At 45.4% G+C, this 16,232-nt stretch overlaps 1 protein-coding gene across 1 annotated transcript in view; it reads left to right on the top strand.

Annotated features, from left to right (window-relative positions):
• The window catches only part of LOC144485851 (uncharacterized), a 49,042-nt gene that overhangs the window by 13,380 nt on the left and 19,430 nt on the right, over positions 1–16,232 (top strand). Inside the window, exon 4 of the mRNA XM_078203928.1 lies at positions 13,888–14,060. Within this exon, the coding sequence (XP_078060054.1) occupies positions 13,888–14,060 (173 nt within the window). The remainder of the gene's footprint in view (positions 1–13,887; positions 14,061–16,232) is intronic.

Here is a 16,232-nt window from a genome sequence, read left to right as displayed (position 1 = left end):
AATTGCGAATACATCTTCCCTCAGAACATCTACCTCCTCCAGCCTATCAGTCTGTATCACACCCTCATCTTCAAAAACATGGCCCCTCTCCGTGGTGAACACTGAAGAAAAGTATTCATTCATCACCTCTCCTATTTCTTCTGACTCCATGCACAAGTTCCCACTACTATCCTTGACCGGCCCTAACCTCACCTTGGTCATTCTTTTATTTCTTACATAAGAGTAAAAAGCCTTGGGGTTTTCCTTGATCCGACCCGCCAAGGACTTCTCATGCCCCCTCCTAGCTCTCCTAAGCCCTTTTTTAAACTCATTCCTTGCTACCTTGTAACCCTCAAGCGACCCAACTGAACCTTGTTTTCTCATCTTACATACGCTTCCTTTTTCCTCTTGACAAGACATTCAACCTCTTTTGTGAACCATGGTTCCCTCACTCGGCCATTTCCTCCCTGCCTGACAGGGACATACCTATCAAGGACACGCAATATTTGTTCCTTGAACAAGCTCCAATTTTCATTTGTGCCTTTCCCTGACAGTTTCTGTACCCATCATATGCTGCCTAATTCTTGCCTAATCGCATCATAATTACCCCTCCCCCAATTATAAACCTTGCCCTGCCGTATGGCCCTATCCCTCTCCATTGCAATAAGGAAATACACCGAATTGTGGTCACTATCTTCAAAGTGCTCTCCCACAAACAAATCTAATACTTGGCCCGGTTCATTACCCAGTACCAAGTCCAACGTGGCCACACCTCTTGTCGGCCTATCCACATATTGTGTCAGGAAACCCTCCTGCACACTCTGTACAAAAACTGCCCCATCCGAACTGTTCGACCTATAAAGGTTCCAATCAATATTTGGAAAGTTAAAGTCACCCATGACAACTAACCTGTGACCTCCACACCTATCCATAATCTGCTTTGCAATGGTAGTCATTAGATTTTTGATTCCAGATTTTTACTTCATTCAAAGTTCAGTAACAATCTTTGTGGGATTCGAGTCCCCTTTGCACAGTAGTTATTCCATTGATCTATGTTCTTACGTGGAACACCACCCCCGACAGAACATCTGGAAAAGTGAAGAAGCACTGATTATGGAGAGGGGGGGGGGGGCGTTGAATCCAGTTCCACCAATTTCACCAGGGAGGGGGAACACCGAGATGGAGACTTTGCAAAACTTCTGAAACTGTCGAGTTTCTTACAGGATCTGAAAGCAGGAAACACATCCAAGAGATACCATTGAAAATATTCTCCAGGAGCCTGTGTTGATTTAGACACAAACCAGATTCCTGGTCATTCACTGAACAAAGAACCGGGGAGTTTTCAGATGCTTTTACTCAGTATACTTTTATGCCGTTAACAATACTGTCCCCAGCATAAATGCCAATCGGTGACTGATACCCAGGATGATTTTTGGGTATGTTTTAATCAGATACGATTGTAGAGTTATATCCATCACATTCCATTGAAACCACTGATTCGATTGAGAACAATCCAAATGGTCTCACTGCCCCACTTACTCCACAAATCCTGTAGATTTGTGGAATACGTCTGTTGTTCCCAATGTAGGATGTGGGAGGTCCTGGAGGCTCCTGGTCTCCCGGACGTCCATATCTGTGATGGGTGTGTTGAGCTGTGGTTCCGAAGGGACCGTGTTAGAGAACTGGAAGTGCAGCTCGAGGATCTTCGAATGGTTAGGGAAAATGAGGAGGTGATAGACAGGAGCTATCATCAGGTGGTCACACCAGGGCCATGGGAGGCAGGCAAGTGGGTAACGGCCAGGAGGAGGAAAGCTCAGGTGATAGAGAGCACCCCGGTGGATGTGCCCCTTCACAATACGTACTCCTGTCTGAATACTGCTGTGGGGGACAGCCCACCTGGGGGAAGCAGCAGTGGCTGTGTCTCTGGAGCAGGGTCCGGCCCTGTAACTCAGAGGGCTAAAGAAAGGAGAAGGAAGGCAGTATTAATCGGGGACTCAACAGTAAGAGGGTCGGACAGGCGTTTTTGCGGAGGCTGACTGGAGTCTCGGATGATGGTCTGCCTCCCGGGTGCAGGGATCCGCGATGTCTCTGGTCACGTCCCAGAAATCCTGAGGAGGGAGGGAGAGGAGCCAGAGGTCGTGGTACATATTGGTACCGCTGACATAGGTAGGAAGAGGGAAGGGGTCATGAAAAGAGAATATAGTGAGTTAGGTAGACAATTGAGAAGGAAGAACGCAAAGGTAGTAATCTGAGGATTACTGCCTGTGCCACGGGAAAGTGAGAGCAGGAATGGAGTGAGGTGGAGGATGAATGCGTGGCTGAGGGATTAGAGCAGGGGGCAGGGATTCGGGTTCCTGGATCATTGGGACCTCTTTAGGGGCAGGTGTGACCTGTATAAAAAAGACGGGTGGCACTTGAATCCCAGGGGGACCAATATCCTGGCAGGAAGGTTGGCTAAGGCTACTGGAGAGACATTAAACTAGAAAGGTTGGGGGAGGGAATCGAGATGAGGTGACTGGGAGCGAGGAGGGTATCCCACAAATAGAGAGGGATTGTAGACAGCGGAAGAGGGAGAATAGACGGGTGATAGAGAACGGGAGAGCTCAGACCAATGGTTTGAGATATGTCTATTTTAATGCCAGGAGTGTAGTAAATAAAGTGGATGAGCTTAGAGTGTGGATCGATGCTTGGAAGTGTGATGTGGTGGCCATTACGGAGACTTGGGGACAGGGACAGGACTGGACACTTCAGGTGCCGGGTTTCAGATGTTTCAGAAAGGGCAGAGAGGGAGGCAGAAGAGCGGGGGGAGTGGCACTGCTGATCAGGGATATTGTCACAGCTGTAGAGAAGGTGGACGCCGTGGAGGGGTTGTCTACGGAGTCTCTGTGGGTGGAAGTTCGGAGCGGGAAGGGGTCGATAACTTTGCTGGATGTTTTCTATAGGCCGCCCAATAGTGACAGGGCTGCTGAGGAGCAGATAGGGAAACAGATCCTGGAGAGATGTAGGAATAACGGTTGTCGTGTTGGGAGAGTTTAATTTCCCAAACATTGATTGGAATATCCCTAGGGTAAGGGGCTTGGATGGGGAGGAGTTTGTGAGTTGTGTACAGGAGGGTTTCCTGACACAGCATGTGGATAAGCCGACAAGAGGAGAGGCTGTACTCGATCTGGTACTGGCTAATGAGCCTGGACAGGTGTCGGATCTCTCAGTGGGGGAGCATCTTGGGGATAGTGATCATAACTCTATCTCCTTTATGCTAACATTGGAAAGAGATAGGATCAGGCAAGCTAGGAAAGTGTTTATTTGGAGTAAGGGGAAATATGAAGCCATCAGGCAGGAGATAAGCGACATAAATTTGAAGGAGGTACTCTCGAGGGAAAGTACCGAAGTAAGGTGGCAGATTTTCAAGGAATGTTTGTCTGGAGTTCGACATCACAACGTTCCGATGAGACAGGGAGATTTTGGTAGGTTACGGGAACCGTGGTGCACGAAAGCTATGCTGAACCTAGTCAAAAGGAAAAGGAAAGCGTACAATAGGTTCAGAGAGTTGGCGATGATGGGGATCTAGATGAGTATACGGCTTGTAGGAAGGGACTGAAGAAGGAAATTAGGAGAGCCAGAAGGGGTCACGAGAAGGCCTTGGCAGGTAAGATTAAGGAGAACCTTAAGGCGTTCTATAAATATGTGAAGAGTTAAAGGATGAGATGTGAAGGAATAGAACCTATAAAAGCTGAAGGTGAGAAAGTCTGTATGGAACCGGAAGAAATAGCAGAGGTGCTTAATGAATGCTTTACCTCGGTATTCACGGTGGAAAAAGACCTGGGTGGTTGTACTACAGGATTGCGGCGGACTGAGAAGATTGAGTTTGTCGACATTAAGAAAGAAGATGTGTTGGAAATTTTGAATAAAATCAAGTTAGATAAGTCGCCGGGACCGGATGGGATGTACCCCAGGTTACCGTGGGAGGCGAGGGAAGAGATTGCAGAGCCTCTGTCGATGATCTTTGCGTCGTCGATGGAGACGCGAGAGGTTCCGGAGGATTGGAGGATTGTAGATGTGGTTCCTATATTCAAGAAAGGGAATAGGGATAGACCACGAAATTACCGACCGGCGAGTCTAACCTCAGTGTTTGGTAAGTTGATGGAGAAGATCCTGAGGGACAGGATTTATGAACATTTAGAGAAGTTTAGTATGCTCAGAAGTAGTCAGCACGGCTTTGTCAAAGGCAAATCGTGCCTTACGAGCCTGGTGGAGTTCTTTGAAAATGTGACTAAACACGTTGACGAAGGAAAAGCGGTAGATGTAGTTTACATGGACTTCAGCAAGGCGTTCGATAAGGTCCCCCATGCAAGACTTCTTGAGAAAGTGAGAGGGCATGGGATCCAAGGGGCTGTTGCCTTGTGGATCCAGAACTGGCTTGCCTGCAGAAGGCAGAGAGTGGTTGTAGATAGGTCTTTTTCTGAATGGAGGTCGGTCACCAGTGGAGTGCCCCAGAGATCTGTTCTGGGACCCTTGCTGTTTGTCATTTTCATAAATGACCTGGATGAGGAAGTGGAGGGATGGGTTGGTAAGTTTGCCGACGACACGAAGGTTGGTGGTGTTGTGGATAGTTTGGAGGGACGTCAGAAGCTGCAGTGTGACATAGATAGGATGCAAGACTGGGCGGAGAAGTGGCAGATGGACTTCAACCCGGATAAATGTGTATTGGTACACTTTGGCAGGTCAAATGGAATGAAGGAGTATAATATCAAGGGTAAGACTCTTAGCAGTGTAGAGGCTCAGAAGGACCTTGGAGTCCGGGTCCATAGGGCTCTTAAATCGGCCTCACAGGTAGAGGAGGTGGTTAAGAAGGCGTATGGTGTGCTGGCCTACATCACTTGAGGGATTGAGTTTAGGAGACGGGAGATAATGATGCAGTTTTATAAGACCCTCGTCAGATGTAGAAATTATTGAAAGGGTGCGCAGAAGATTTACAAGGATGTTGCCTGGATTGGCTGGCATGCCTTATGAGGATAGGTGGAGAGAGCTCGGTATTTTCTCGTTGGAGAGACGAAGGATGAGAGGTGACCTGATAAAGGTGTACAAGATGTTGAGAGGTATAGATCGGGTGGATTCTCAGAGGCTTTTTCCCAGGGCTGAAATGGCTGCTACGAGAGGACACAGGTTTAAGCTGCTGGGGAGCAGGTACAGAGGAGATGTCAGGGGTAAGTTTTTCACTCAGAGGATGGTGGGTGAGTGGAATCGGCTGCCGTCAATGGTGGTGGAGGCAAGCTCGATAGGGTCTTTTAAGAGACTTCTGGATGAGTACATGGGACTTAATAGGATTGAGGGTTGTAGGTAAGCCTATATATAGGCCAAGGTAGGTAGGGACATGACCGGCGCAACTTGTGGGCCGAAGGGCCTATTTGTGCTGTAGTTTTTCTATGTTCTATGTTCTAAATACATTTATGTTCCCGCTGAAACCGTCTATTCCATCCTCAACGGAAGTTATCACTCAGAATGCATCCAGCACCCATCCAGGCTTGCCTTTCGGATTACCCTGGATATCATTGATATAAAATATCCAAGGAGAGGCAGTTGTATTGGCGGGAAGAAAAATGTTTAAATGGCTCAGGTTTCAGATGATTTGCTCCAGTTTAGAGTGGCCCCGGAGTAGCGTCAGTGTTACCTGGCAAGTTGCAATGTTTCAGGAGCTGCCCATTAATTAGGGCGGGGGAACTGGTTCCATAGTGATTTTCAAAGGAGAGACAGTTCAGTGTTGGCAATGTCTACATTGTAAATGCTTTGTGCCAATTGTGGGAAGGTGGGAACAAGTCGGGAAAGACTTTGACTGATAAAATCTCCCAACTAGGTAAAACAGAAGGTTTATAGGATTATCACGACATCGGACTTCTTCTCCATGGTCGCTCCTATCCTGCTCGAACAGTATATGTTGAATTATTAGTGGTTGACGGAAGTCGATGCTGGACTATGGGGAGATGGTGGCCCACTGTATTGTCACTGGATCAATAATTTAAAGACCCAGGTTACTGATTCGGGGAAGAAATGTCAAATCTGATCAAGGCAGTTGGTGAAATTTGAAAACAATAAAATAAAATCTAATGACGACCATTGTCGATGGCTCTAAAACCCCATCTTGTTCATTAATGCGGCTTTGCGGAAGGAAATGTGCCGTCCTTACCTGGCCTGGCATAGACGTGACTCAAGATACAGAGTAATGTGGTTGAAACTGCAATGTTTCTGGTCAATGGCAACACTCAGAATTTTTCAGGTATGAAAGCAGCATTTTAGAAGCATCGAGATGAACTCTTCAAATCTTTTATATACAAGGCAATGGACCAAGTGCTGGAACACGTAGCTGTTTGATGGCGAAGACAGACAAAAATGGATGAAGGGCTGTAAAATTCCATGGCCTAATGACTAACTCACCAGCTCCCCTTTCAATTCGGCCATGGGACATTAAACGCCTAACATAGAACATAGAACATAGAAAGCCACAGCACAAACAGGCCCTTCGGCCCACAAGTTGCGCTGATCATATCCCTACCTCTAGGCCTATCTATAGCCCTCAATCCCATTAAATCCCATGTACTCATCCAGAAGTCTCGTAAAAGACCCCAACGAGTTTGCCTCCACCACCACCGACGTCAGCCGATTCCACTCACCCACCACCCTCTGAGTGAAAAACTTACCCCTGACATCTCCTCTGTACCTACCCCCCAGCACCTTAAACCTGTATCCTCTTGTAGCAACCATTTCAGCCCTTGGAAATAGCCTCTGAGAGTCTACCCTATCCAGACCTCTCAACATCTTGTAAACCTCTATCAGGTCACCTCTCATCCTTCGTCTCTCCAGGGAGAAGAGACCAAGCTCCCTCAACCTATCCTCATAAGGCATGCCCCCCAATCCAGGCAACATCCTTGTAAATCTCCTCTGCACCCTTTCAATGGCTTCAACATCTTTCCTGTAATGAGGTGACCAGAACTGCGCGCAGTACTCCAAGTGGGGTCTAACCAGGGTCCTATAAAGCTGCAGCATTATCTCCTGACTCCTAAACTCAATCCCTCGATTAATGAAGGCCAGTACGCCGTACGCCTTCTTGACCGCATCCTCCACCTGCGAGGCCGATTTAAGAGTCCTATCGACCCGGACCCCAAGGTCCTTCTGATCCTCTACACTGCTAAGAATGGTACCCTTCATATTATACTGCTGCTTCATCCCATTGGATCTGCCAAAATGGATCACTACACACTTATCCGGGTTGAAGTCCATCTGCCACTTCTCCGCCCAGTCTTGCATTCTATCTATGTCTCGCTGCAACTTCTGACATCCCTCCAAACTATCCACAACACCACCTACCTTGGTGTCGTCAGCAAACTTACCAACCCATCCCTCCACTTCCTCATCCAGGTCATTTATGAAAATGACAAACAGCAAGGGTCCCAGAACAGATCCCTGGGGCACTCCACTGGTCACTGACCTCCATGCAGAGAAAGACCTCTCCACAGCCACTCTCTGCCTTCTGCAGGCAAGCCAGTTCTGGATCCACAAGGCAACAGCCCCTTGGATCCCATGCCCTCTCACTTTCTCAAGAAGTCTTGCATGGGGGACCTTATCGAACGCCTTGCTGAAGTCCATATAGACCACATCCACCGCTCTTCCTTCGTCAATGTGTTTGGTCACATTTTCAAAGAACTCAACCAGGCTCGTAAGGCACGACCTGCCCTTGACAAAGCCGTGCTGACTACTTTTGATCATACTAAACTTCTCTAGATGATCATAAATCCTGTCTCTCAGGATCCTCTCCATCAACTTACCAACCACTGAGGTTAGACTAACAGAGAAGACAAACTATTTTGTATCATATCCAAAAGTGGATGTGTGAGATTGTATAAGTTCCTCAGTTTTGTCATTGGAGCAGTGGGATTGGGCTGGAATCCCCAACGATTTCGAGATGATAACCTTACACAAAATTAACCAGGAGAAATGAGGTGCGGAAGTTGATCATTACTGAGACAGAAGACAGCTGAAACCTGCCATGTGTACAGAAAAACATGCATTGTCGCCACTTCTCAAACCTCCCTCGACAGTATTTTAAATCCCACGAGCTCTACCTTCTTGAAGGCCAGGGCCAGCAGCCACATTGGAATCACCATCGCCTGGAAGTTGTTAAGGTGTCAGAGAAAACAAAACAAGTATGTTACGAATCCCATATGTTAGGTTATGACTAGACCTCAACCGTGTTTCAATTTTGACATTAGTGTGAGGATAAGGTGTTTCGCTCCAGGTCTGATTCCATTGACACACAAGGAAGCGCTTATCAAAACTAACTTCATTTAACAGTACAGTTTGACCATAACGAACGAATTAGTTTCACTTTTCCCAATTGAAATGCTTAGCTTAACAACATGCAATTCATAGCCGCTAATTCATCCCTATCAGTTCAAATTCAAGCAATATTCCTCTGATCGACTTGGACTCCTCTTCAAAATCAGTAACAATCCCCTGCTTATGCGCTTGGACTTGTTAAAAGTCCTAAAACACCTCTGGAGAGAGAGGCAGACAGAGAGACTCCTGTCTTCTGCCAGCCCCACACAGCAGCCTTCAGAGAGAGAGAGAGAGAGAGAGAGAGATAGACAGAGAGGGAAAGACCTCTTTCTTCTTTCAGGACCAAGCAGAAACTGACTGTTTAAAAATAAAATAAAGCATTATGTTTTCCTTGCAAGCCCATTCACATGACCTTGCCTCTGCCAATCAACCCAATCAAAGCCCTACTCTGAAACCACAGGGGAAAAACCAAAATAAACAAAAATGCATTAACTCAGATTAAAATAAACACATACTTAGCTAAAATGAATCATTTGCCTGCATTAACAGTATTCTCTGGGTTGGCCATAGAAGAGCGAGGATAGCGGTGGAAGGGTGTTTCTTTCCGAATGGAGGTCTGTAGCTAGTGGTGTTCTGCAGTGATCAGTGCTGGGACCTCTGCTGTTTGTAATATATATCTAAATGGCTTGGAAGTAAACGTAGCTGCTCTGATTAGCAAATTTGCGGATGATACTAAGATTGGCAGAGTTGTGGATCGTGATGAAGATTGTCAGGGAACACCACAGGATATAGACAACCTGGAAAAATGGGTGGCGATCTGGCAGATGGAATTTAACCTGAACAAATGCGAGGTGATGCATTTTGGTTGATCCAATTGAGGTGGGAGCCATGAAATAAATGGCAGAACCATCAGGAGCACAGACACACAGACAGATTTGAGAGTAAGGTCCACAGATCCTTAGAAGTGGGAGCACAGGTGGAAAAGGTGGTAAAGAAAGCATATGGCATGCTTGCCTTCATCGGACGGGGCATCGAGTATAAAAGTTGGCAAATTATGTTACAGTTGGATGAAACTTTGGTTCGGCCACATTTTGAATAGTGTGTCCAATTCTGGTCACCACACTACCAGAAGGATGTGGAGGCTTTGGAGGGAGTGCAGAAAAGGTTTACCAGGATGTTGCCTGGTATGGAGGGTATTAGCTATGAGGAGAGATTGAATAAACTGGGATTGTTCTCCCTGGAAAGACGCAGGCTGAGGGGCGATCTGATAGAAGTTTATAAAGTTATGGAAGCTATAGATAGAGTGAACAGTTGGAAGCTTTTTCCCAGGGTAGAAATGACAATTACAAGGGGGCAGCAAGTGCAAGATAAGGGGGGAAAGGTTCAGTGCAGATGCGTGGAGGAAGTTTCTTACACAGAGGGCGGTGGGGGTCTGGAATGCATTGCCATGTGAGGTGATTGAGGCAGTCACTTTAATAACATTTGAGACATATCTTGATAGGCATATGAAGAAACGGGGAACAGAACGATATAAGCGGTTGGTCTAGATAAGACAACATGATCGGCACAGGCTCAGAGGGCCGAAGGGCCGATTGCTGTGCTGTACTGTCGTTTGTTATTTGTTCTTTGTGCAGACAAATCGGCCCCCGTAAAACAGAGTTGAATTTTAAACATACCTCTTACAAGAAACATGATAGAAATTAATTTCTTAAAGGCACAGTATCGTTACTTGTTCCCCTCCAAATCGCTCACCATTCCAACTTCTAAATATATCACTGTTTCTTAACTGTCGTGGGACGAAAATCCTGGAATTCTCTCCCTAACAGCACTGTGGGTGTAAACATCAGAAAATTAAATCTAATGGTGACCCAATTTGATTGCTACCAAAACCCACCACTTTCACTGATGACCCTGTGGGGAAGGAGACCTGCTATCTCTACTTAATTTATCCTGCTCGTGACTCAATATCCACAGCAAGTGATTGACTCTGGAATAGCCTCGCAAAACATTTATTTGAAGTGATGGGTAACAGGTAAGAAATCCAGAGAGTTTTTCAGGAGAAACTATATTGCACAATGAGTGTTGAAAACGTGGAACTTCCTCTCACAAAACGTAATTTTGGCCAATTCCATGAATATATTCAGGGGAAGTAAGAAGCACAGAAGGGCAAGTGAAGATTAGAATGATATAGGTGTGAGAGAAAGGCGGGCGAGAAGCGGCTCTTGTGGGGCATCGACAGCAGCATAATATTTAGTACCTGCCCTTACCCTTTCAGCGCGTCGAGGCTGCTGCGCCATTTAACATGAGTGTGGTTGATCCGTGACTTCAAGTCTACCGCCCTGTTCGTTACTATATCTCTGAATCCACCTAAAACACATTGATTTACGTTTCAGATGCATTCAACAACTGAACAGGCATAGTTCCCTGGCGGTGGACAATAGAAAGCGCTGTACATCCCCTTCTAGCTTCTATGTGCCCCCTCACAGCTTGTATTCCCATCTGTCCTTGTAAAATGTACAAACCCAGATATATTATCATCTCGCTTTTCGTGTAGCTCATTGATGGAGAATGCAACTAGCCTTAGCCATGAGCCTTAATGCACACTGACTAGCAGCAATGACCAATGTTAACATCTCCCGTTCAAGGGGAGGTGGACACGTCGCGGTAAAGTTACTGGTTTAATAATCCTGGGACCCCAGATCATTCTCAGGGGACTTGGGTTCGAACCTCAACATGGAAGCAGATGGCGAAATTTCAGTTCAATAAAAATCTGGAATTAGAAGTTTAATGATGACCATGAAAGCATTGTTGATTTCCTTTTTTTAAAAAAACAATCTGCATTTTAGAGAAGAATATCTGACATCCTTCCATCGCCTGGGCAACATGGGACTCCAAAAAATGCCCGACAGGGTCTTGAAAGGCATCCTGTTAAAAGGGAGGGGGGGGAGCAATAGGTGATGGGCAATAAATGTTAGCCCAGACAGCGACGTCCACATTCCATTAATGAGTTAAAAATATCCATGCTCTGATTCTGCCCATTACCCTAGCCGTGCTAATATTTGGCTGCCAACTGTACAGTCACTTGTCTTGCCTATTGACATCGTGTTTGCTTGTTTATTGAATGTATTTTTGGAAATTCAAGTCTACTGCCTCCACTTGATCTATTTTGCGACTTGCAAACTCAAAGGTATTAACGCGTTTCTCAAAGTGAATTGCTTTTCGTAAAACCTGATGGACCAATCTATGATTTTCGAGGTGCTTTATTAAGACTGCCTCAATAACAGATTGCAGCTCTTTCCCGCCGGCTGACGTGAAGCTGAAGGAAAAAAGTTGTACAGTAGTTCCCTGTTTCCTCCCTTTCCCCCTTCATTCTTTAAGAGGAGTTTCAATAGCTGCATGAGTAAGAAAGAGACAAATATAACGTTGTGTTGGACGGTTGGATGAAGGAGGTTCAGAAATGTCCGTTGGCCTTTAACAATGATATGGATCAGCTAGTTCGAATGTCATGTACAATTTATGCAATTGTCTGGAAAGTACAATGTATTTCAGTGAACTTGTAACTTGTAGATTTTTGTAGTCTAGATTCTGGGTTCCATTGAAATAGGTAACACAAACATGACTTTGCATTTCAGACAGGTTCCTAACATTCGAATAGAACACAGCAATGGATTCATTTGCACACTGAAGTAATACTTTAAATATTCTCTGGTCGTAACCTGGCGGCAAAGATTCATGGAGTCAGACTCTGTCATTGTGAAATCTATTGGTGGGTTATGTAGCTCCTCAGCCGGGTGTTAAGTGTAATTCTACTGTGGCGCTTTTATATCGCAAGTATCCATTTAATTATGACGAAGGGAATTTTCAATGGAAAGTAGGACAGGAAGTAGCACATCTTGCATTTAGAATTTCTGCATCCCCAGTATCTCGAAGGGGATGGCAAAAATAAATTTTGCATCGGTTTGTCACATTACGTGTAAAAAGAGATTTTTAACAATCCTCTATTTTGTCCGCTATTCAACTTCATTTGTGTGTGGAGATATCCCCATGCCTTTGTTACCTCTGGATTCGCCTTTCAAGTTTTATATCCCACATTCCTCACTGCATTAACTTCAGTTGGTCCAAACTATAATATCCAGAACTTCACTCCCTCCAAGTCTGGCTGATCTCGGGCAGGAGGTGCCGTAGTGTCACGGTCAGGTTGCTGTATTAGCGATTAGCCAGAGCCACGGGCTCTCTGCACGTGGGTTCAAATCTCACCATGGCAAGTTATTTGAATTGCAACTCAAGTCATAAACTTGGAAGGGAAGGTTTTGTACTCAGTCATGTTCACTGTGAATCTGGTTCAATTATTCCTTTTAACGTTATCTACCAACCTTACGTGGTCTGACTGCACATCGACAGCAATGGACAGACCTCTGGATTGACGTAACAATCCGATTTGATTTGATTTAATTTGCTTTATTATTGTCACAGATATTAGTACACAGTGAAAAGTATTGTTTCATGCATCATATGCAAACAAAGCATACAGTTCATAGAGAAGGAAAGGAGACAGTGCAGAATGTATTGTTACAGTCATAGCTAGGGTGGAAAGAAAGTTCAACTTAGTGCGAGGTAAGTCCATTCAAAAGTCTGATGGTGGCAGGAAAGAAGCTGTTCTTGAGTCTGTTGGTATGTGTCCTCAAACTTTTGAATTTTTTTCCCGACGGAAGAAATTGGAAGAGTGTACATCCGGGGTGTGTGGGGTTCTTGATTTTTGCTGGCTGCTTTTTCGAAGCAGCGGGAAGTGTTTCAATGGATGGGAGGCTGGTTTGCTTGTCCGACTGGGCTTCGTTCACGGACCTTTGTAGTTCGAATCCATTCAGTTCAGTGCAATTAGGGATGTCATACTAAGTAAAAACAAAACTATATTGGCTTCTGGGTAAACATCAGAGTTCCCGTCATTCTCATAGTTGCTCTTTTCTCCATCTTTGTAACCTTCTCCAACCTGTATGCCTTTCAGTCTGTTGTTGCTCCAGTTTTGGCCTTTTGAAAGTGCCCCAAATTCCTTTGGGCCCCTCAATCCGCGAGCGTGCCTTTAAGAGCCTTGTTCCTGAGCTGGAGAATTCTCTACGTTAACCACTCACCGCCGCCCCCGTCCACCCACTCTGTTTACCTACCTCCATTCCTTTAATAATATTCCTGAAAACTTACCTCACCTTCAGCACATCCTGCTGGTCATCTAACCCCACAGTTTTTCTGTGCAAAACATATTTTTCGCCAGCGCTCGTGTGAAATCCCATGGACCGTTTTACTCGGGCTTTATCGGAGTGGAATTGATAGCTGCATTTATCAGCGAGATTCTGCTCTAGCAGCTGAAGTTATACATCTGACAGCAGCAGCAGCAACAGCTGCTGACGAGTTTTTGTACTGGCATGTATCACTGTGGGGGAGCTACGTGGGACCACAGTAGCTGAATCTCCCTCAACGCCCGTACAATAACCTCCCAGCCTCACAGGAGTTCACCAACCTCTCTCAATAGCACCCCTCTCAGCCCACTCCCCGCCGCTGACTCCCAACCCCACCGTGATGTTGACCGAGTTTATCCTATTACTGGTCTGACCCAGCCCTAATCAAATCAGTCGGACACACGACAGAGAGAAAGAGTGGTGAACGGGACCCCAGTGGATCTTGTTACGGGATCAAACTCTGTGCAACATATGAAAAGGCTAAGCTCATCTTTGGCAACGGGACCAGGCTGATTGTGGAACCCAGTAAGTAACTAATCCTGGATAATGTTCTCTCTTCATGTTATTTTGCCCCCTGTGACTTAATTGAGACATACAATTATTTTAATGATCATTGTTGTTTTATGGATGAGCAGGGATCTTTGGGAATTTGAAGCGTAGCTTGACTGGGCATTGAGATTTTCCGAAGTATTTTCTTTAAACATTTAACTGGCCTCTATCATGACAACACAAGTGTGCTGCCAACAGGGAGATATGTCAATGATCTGGCTGTGTGTAGTACAAGTAAGTGACACCTCGATAGATAGCTGGAAGATACTCACCACGATAGAGTCATAGGGTCATAGAAGGAGACAGCACTGGAAAAAGCCCTTCAGCATAATGAGGGGCATAGATAGAGAAGACAGGAAGATAATTTTCCCTTTACTTGAGAGAGCAGAGAGCAGCCAGGGGCATAGATTTAAGGTAGGGGCAGGAGATTTAGAGGGGATGTGAAGAAACCATTTTGACCCAAAGGGTGATGAGCGTCTGGGACTCACTGCCTGAAATGGTGATGGAGGCCGAGACCCTCACAACATTTAAGAAGTATTTAGATATACATTTGTGATGTCATATCATACACGGCAATGGGCCAAGTGCTGGAAAATGGGATTAGAATAGTTATTTGGTTTGTCTTTGACTGGCGGAGACATGATAGGCCGAAAGGCGTTTTCTGTGCAGTGGACTTCTCTGACTTTATGAATCTTTGCCCTCAGACTATGAATAAAGAATATTTCAAATATCACTTCAGTGTGCAAATGAATCCATTATTGTGTATGAATTCTAGTGGTAGGGAACCTGTCTGAAATGCAAAGTCATGTTTGTGTTACCTATTTCAATGGAACCCAGAATTAGGACTACAATCATCTATGCAGCCTTCTGGCATCAAAATCACAGTTCTAAGTTACACTTATAAAGGTGGGGTGAGTTGGGATTGGGGGGAGGGGGTGGGTTGGGGCTCAATGGTGTAGATTTCCTTTAGTTCCAATTCTGAACGAAATCCCAAAAGCAGCATTTTTGTATGGATTTGAAAATTCCGTTCGAAAGTGAGCCATGGAATTCTCGACACGTGTTACCTCGCTTGGATGTGTACATTGAGAACTCCCAGCCAGTCACGCTCTGACTTATTTTCCTGGGAAATTAAGAGATGGATGACTTGGAAGATTGTAAAAGTTTCTGATTAACTTTTGATCCAAACAAACTGCAGGAAATAGTATTCTGTAGCGAGACCTGCTTAACTGCCCTGAGCAATGACTAAAGCCCTTTTTGAATTTTGGCATGCATGCTCCCTGTCTTTGGGTTCTGACATGGAGAGTAATCGCAGTGTACGCTCGTGCTTCTTACAGACCATTAATATGCGGTGGTGGAACCAAATTGAGCGTGGAGCCAAGTGAGTAGAATCTATTGGCATCAATTACGGGTGGCACGGTGGCACAGTGGTTAGCACTGCTGCGTCACAGCTCCAGCAATCCAGGTTCGAATCCAGGCTTGGGTTACTGTCTGTGTGGAGGTTGCACGTTCTCCCCGTGTCTGCGTGGGTTTCCGCCAGATTCTCTGGTTCCTCTCACAGTCCAAAGATGTGCGGGCTATGTTTATTGGTCATGCTGAATTGCCCATTAGTGTCAGGGAATGTGTAGGTTAGAGGGATTAGTGGGATAAATTTGTGGGGATAGGTCCTGGGGTGGGATTGTTGTCAGTGCAGACTCGATGGGCCGAATGGCCTCCTTCTACACTGTAGGGATTCTATGATCTATGAATTTGAGAAGATTCATTTTGCACTCAGAAGTTTTTGGCCTCATTGCAAAAGTGGGGAGAAAATTTGCCATTGTGACAAACGAACCTGATGAATTATACAGTGATGAAGGAATGTGTCCTTTTCCACTTGCACATAAAGAAGTTCCTCACACAACTAAGTATCTCACACGTACCAACTATTGATACCACAATACTTCAAAGAATAGTGATCCAACATTTAAAAAAAAAAGAAAACAATATTTCCTAATGCCAGACTGATTCCGGGATAGCAGGATTATTAGCTTTGTTTCTCTCTCTACACGTGCTGCCAGACGTACACAGTTTATCCAGAATTGTCTCTTTCTAATTTGCTATTTAATCGGTCGCACCTGTTTTGAGGGCAGATCGGTCATAAAATTATGCTAA

The sequence above is a fragment of the Mustelus asterias genome, unplaced genomic scaffold, assembly GCF_964213995.1.
Source record: "Mustelus asterias unplaced genomic scaffold, sMusAst1.hap1.1 HAP1_SCAFFOLD_241, whole genome shotgun sequence".
NCBI lineage: Eukaryota > Metazoa > Chordata > Chondrichthyes > Carcharhiniformes > Triakidae > Mustelus > Mustelus asterias.
Note: the sequence above shows the minus strand (reverse complement) of the source record. Positions and strands in the feature narration are given on the sequence as shown.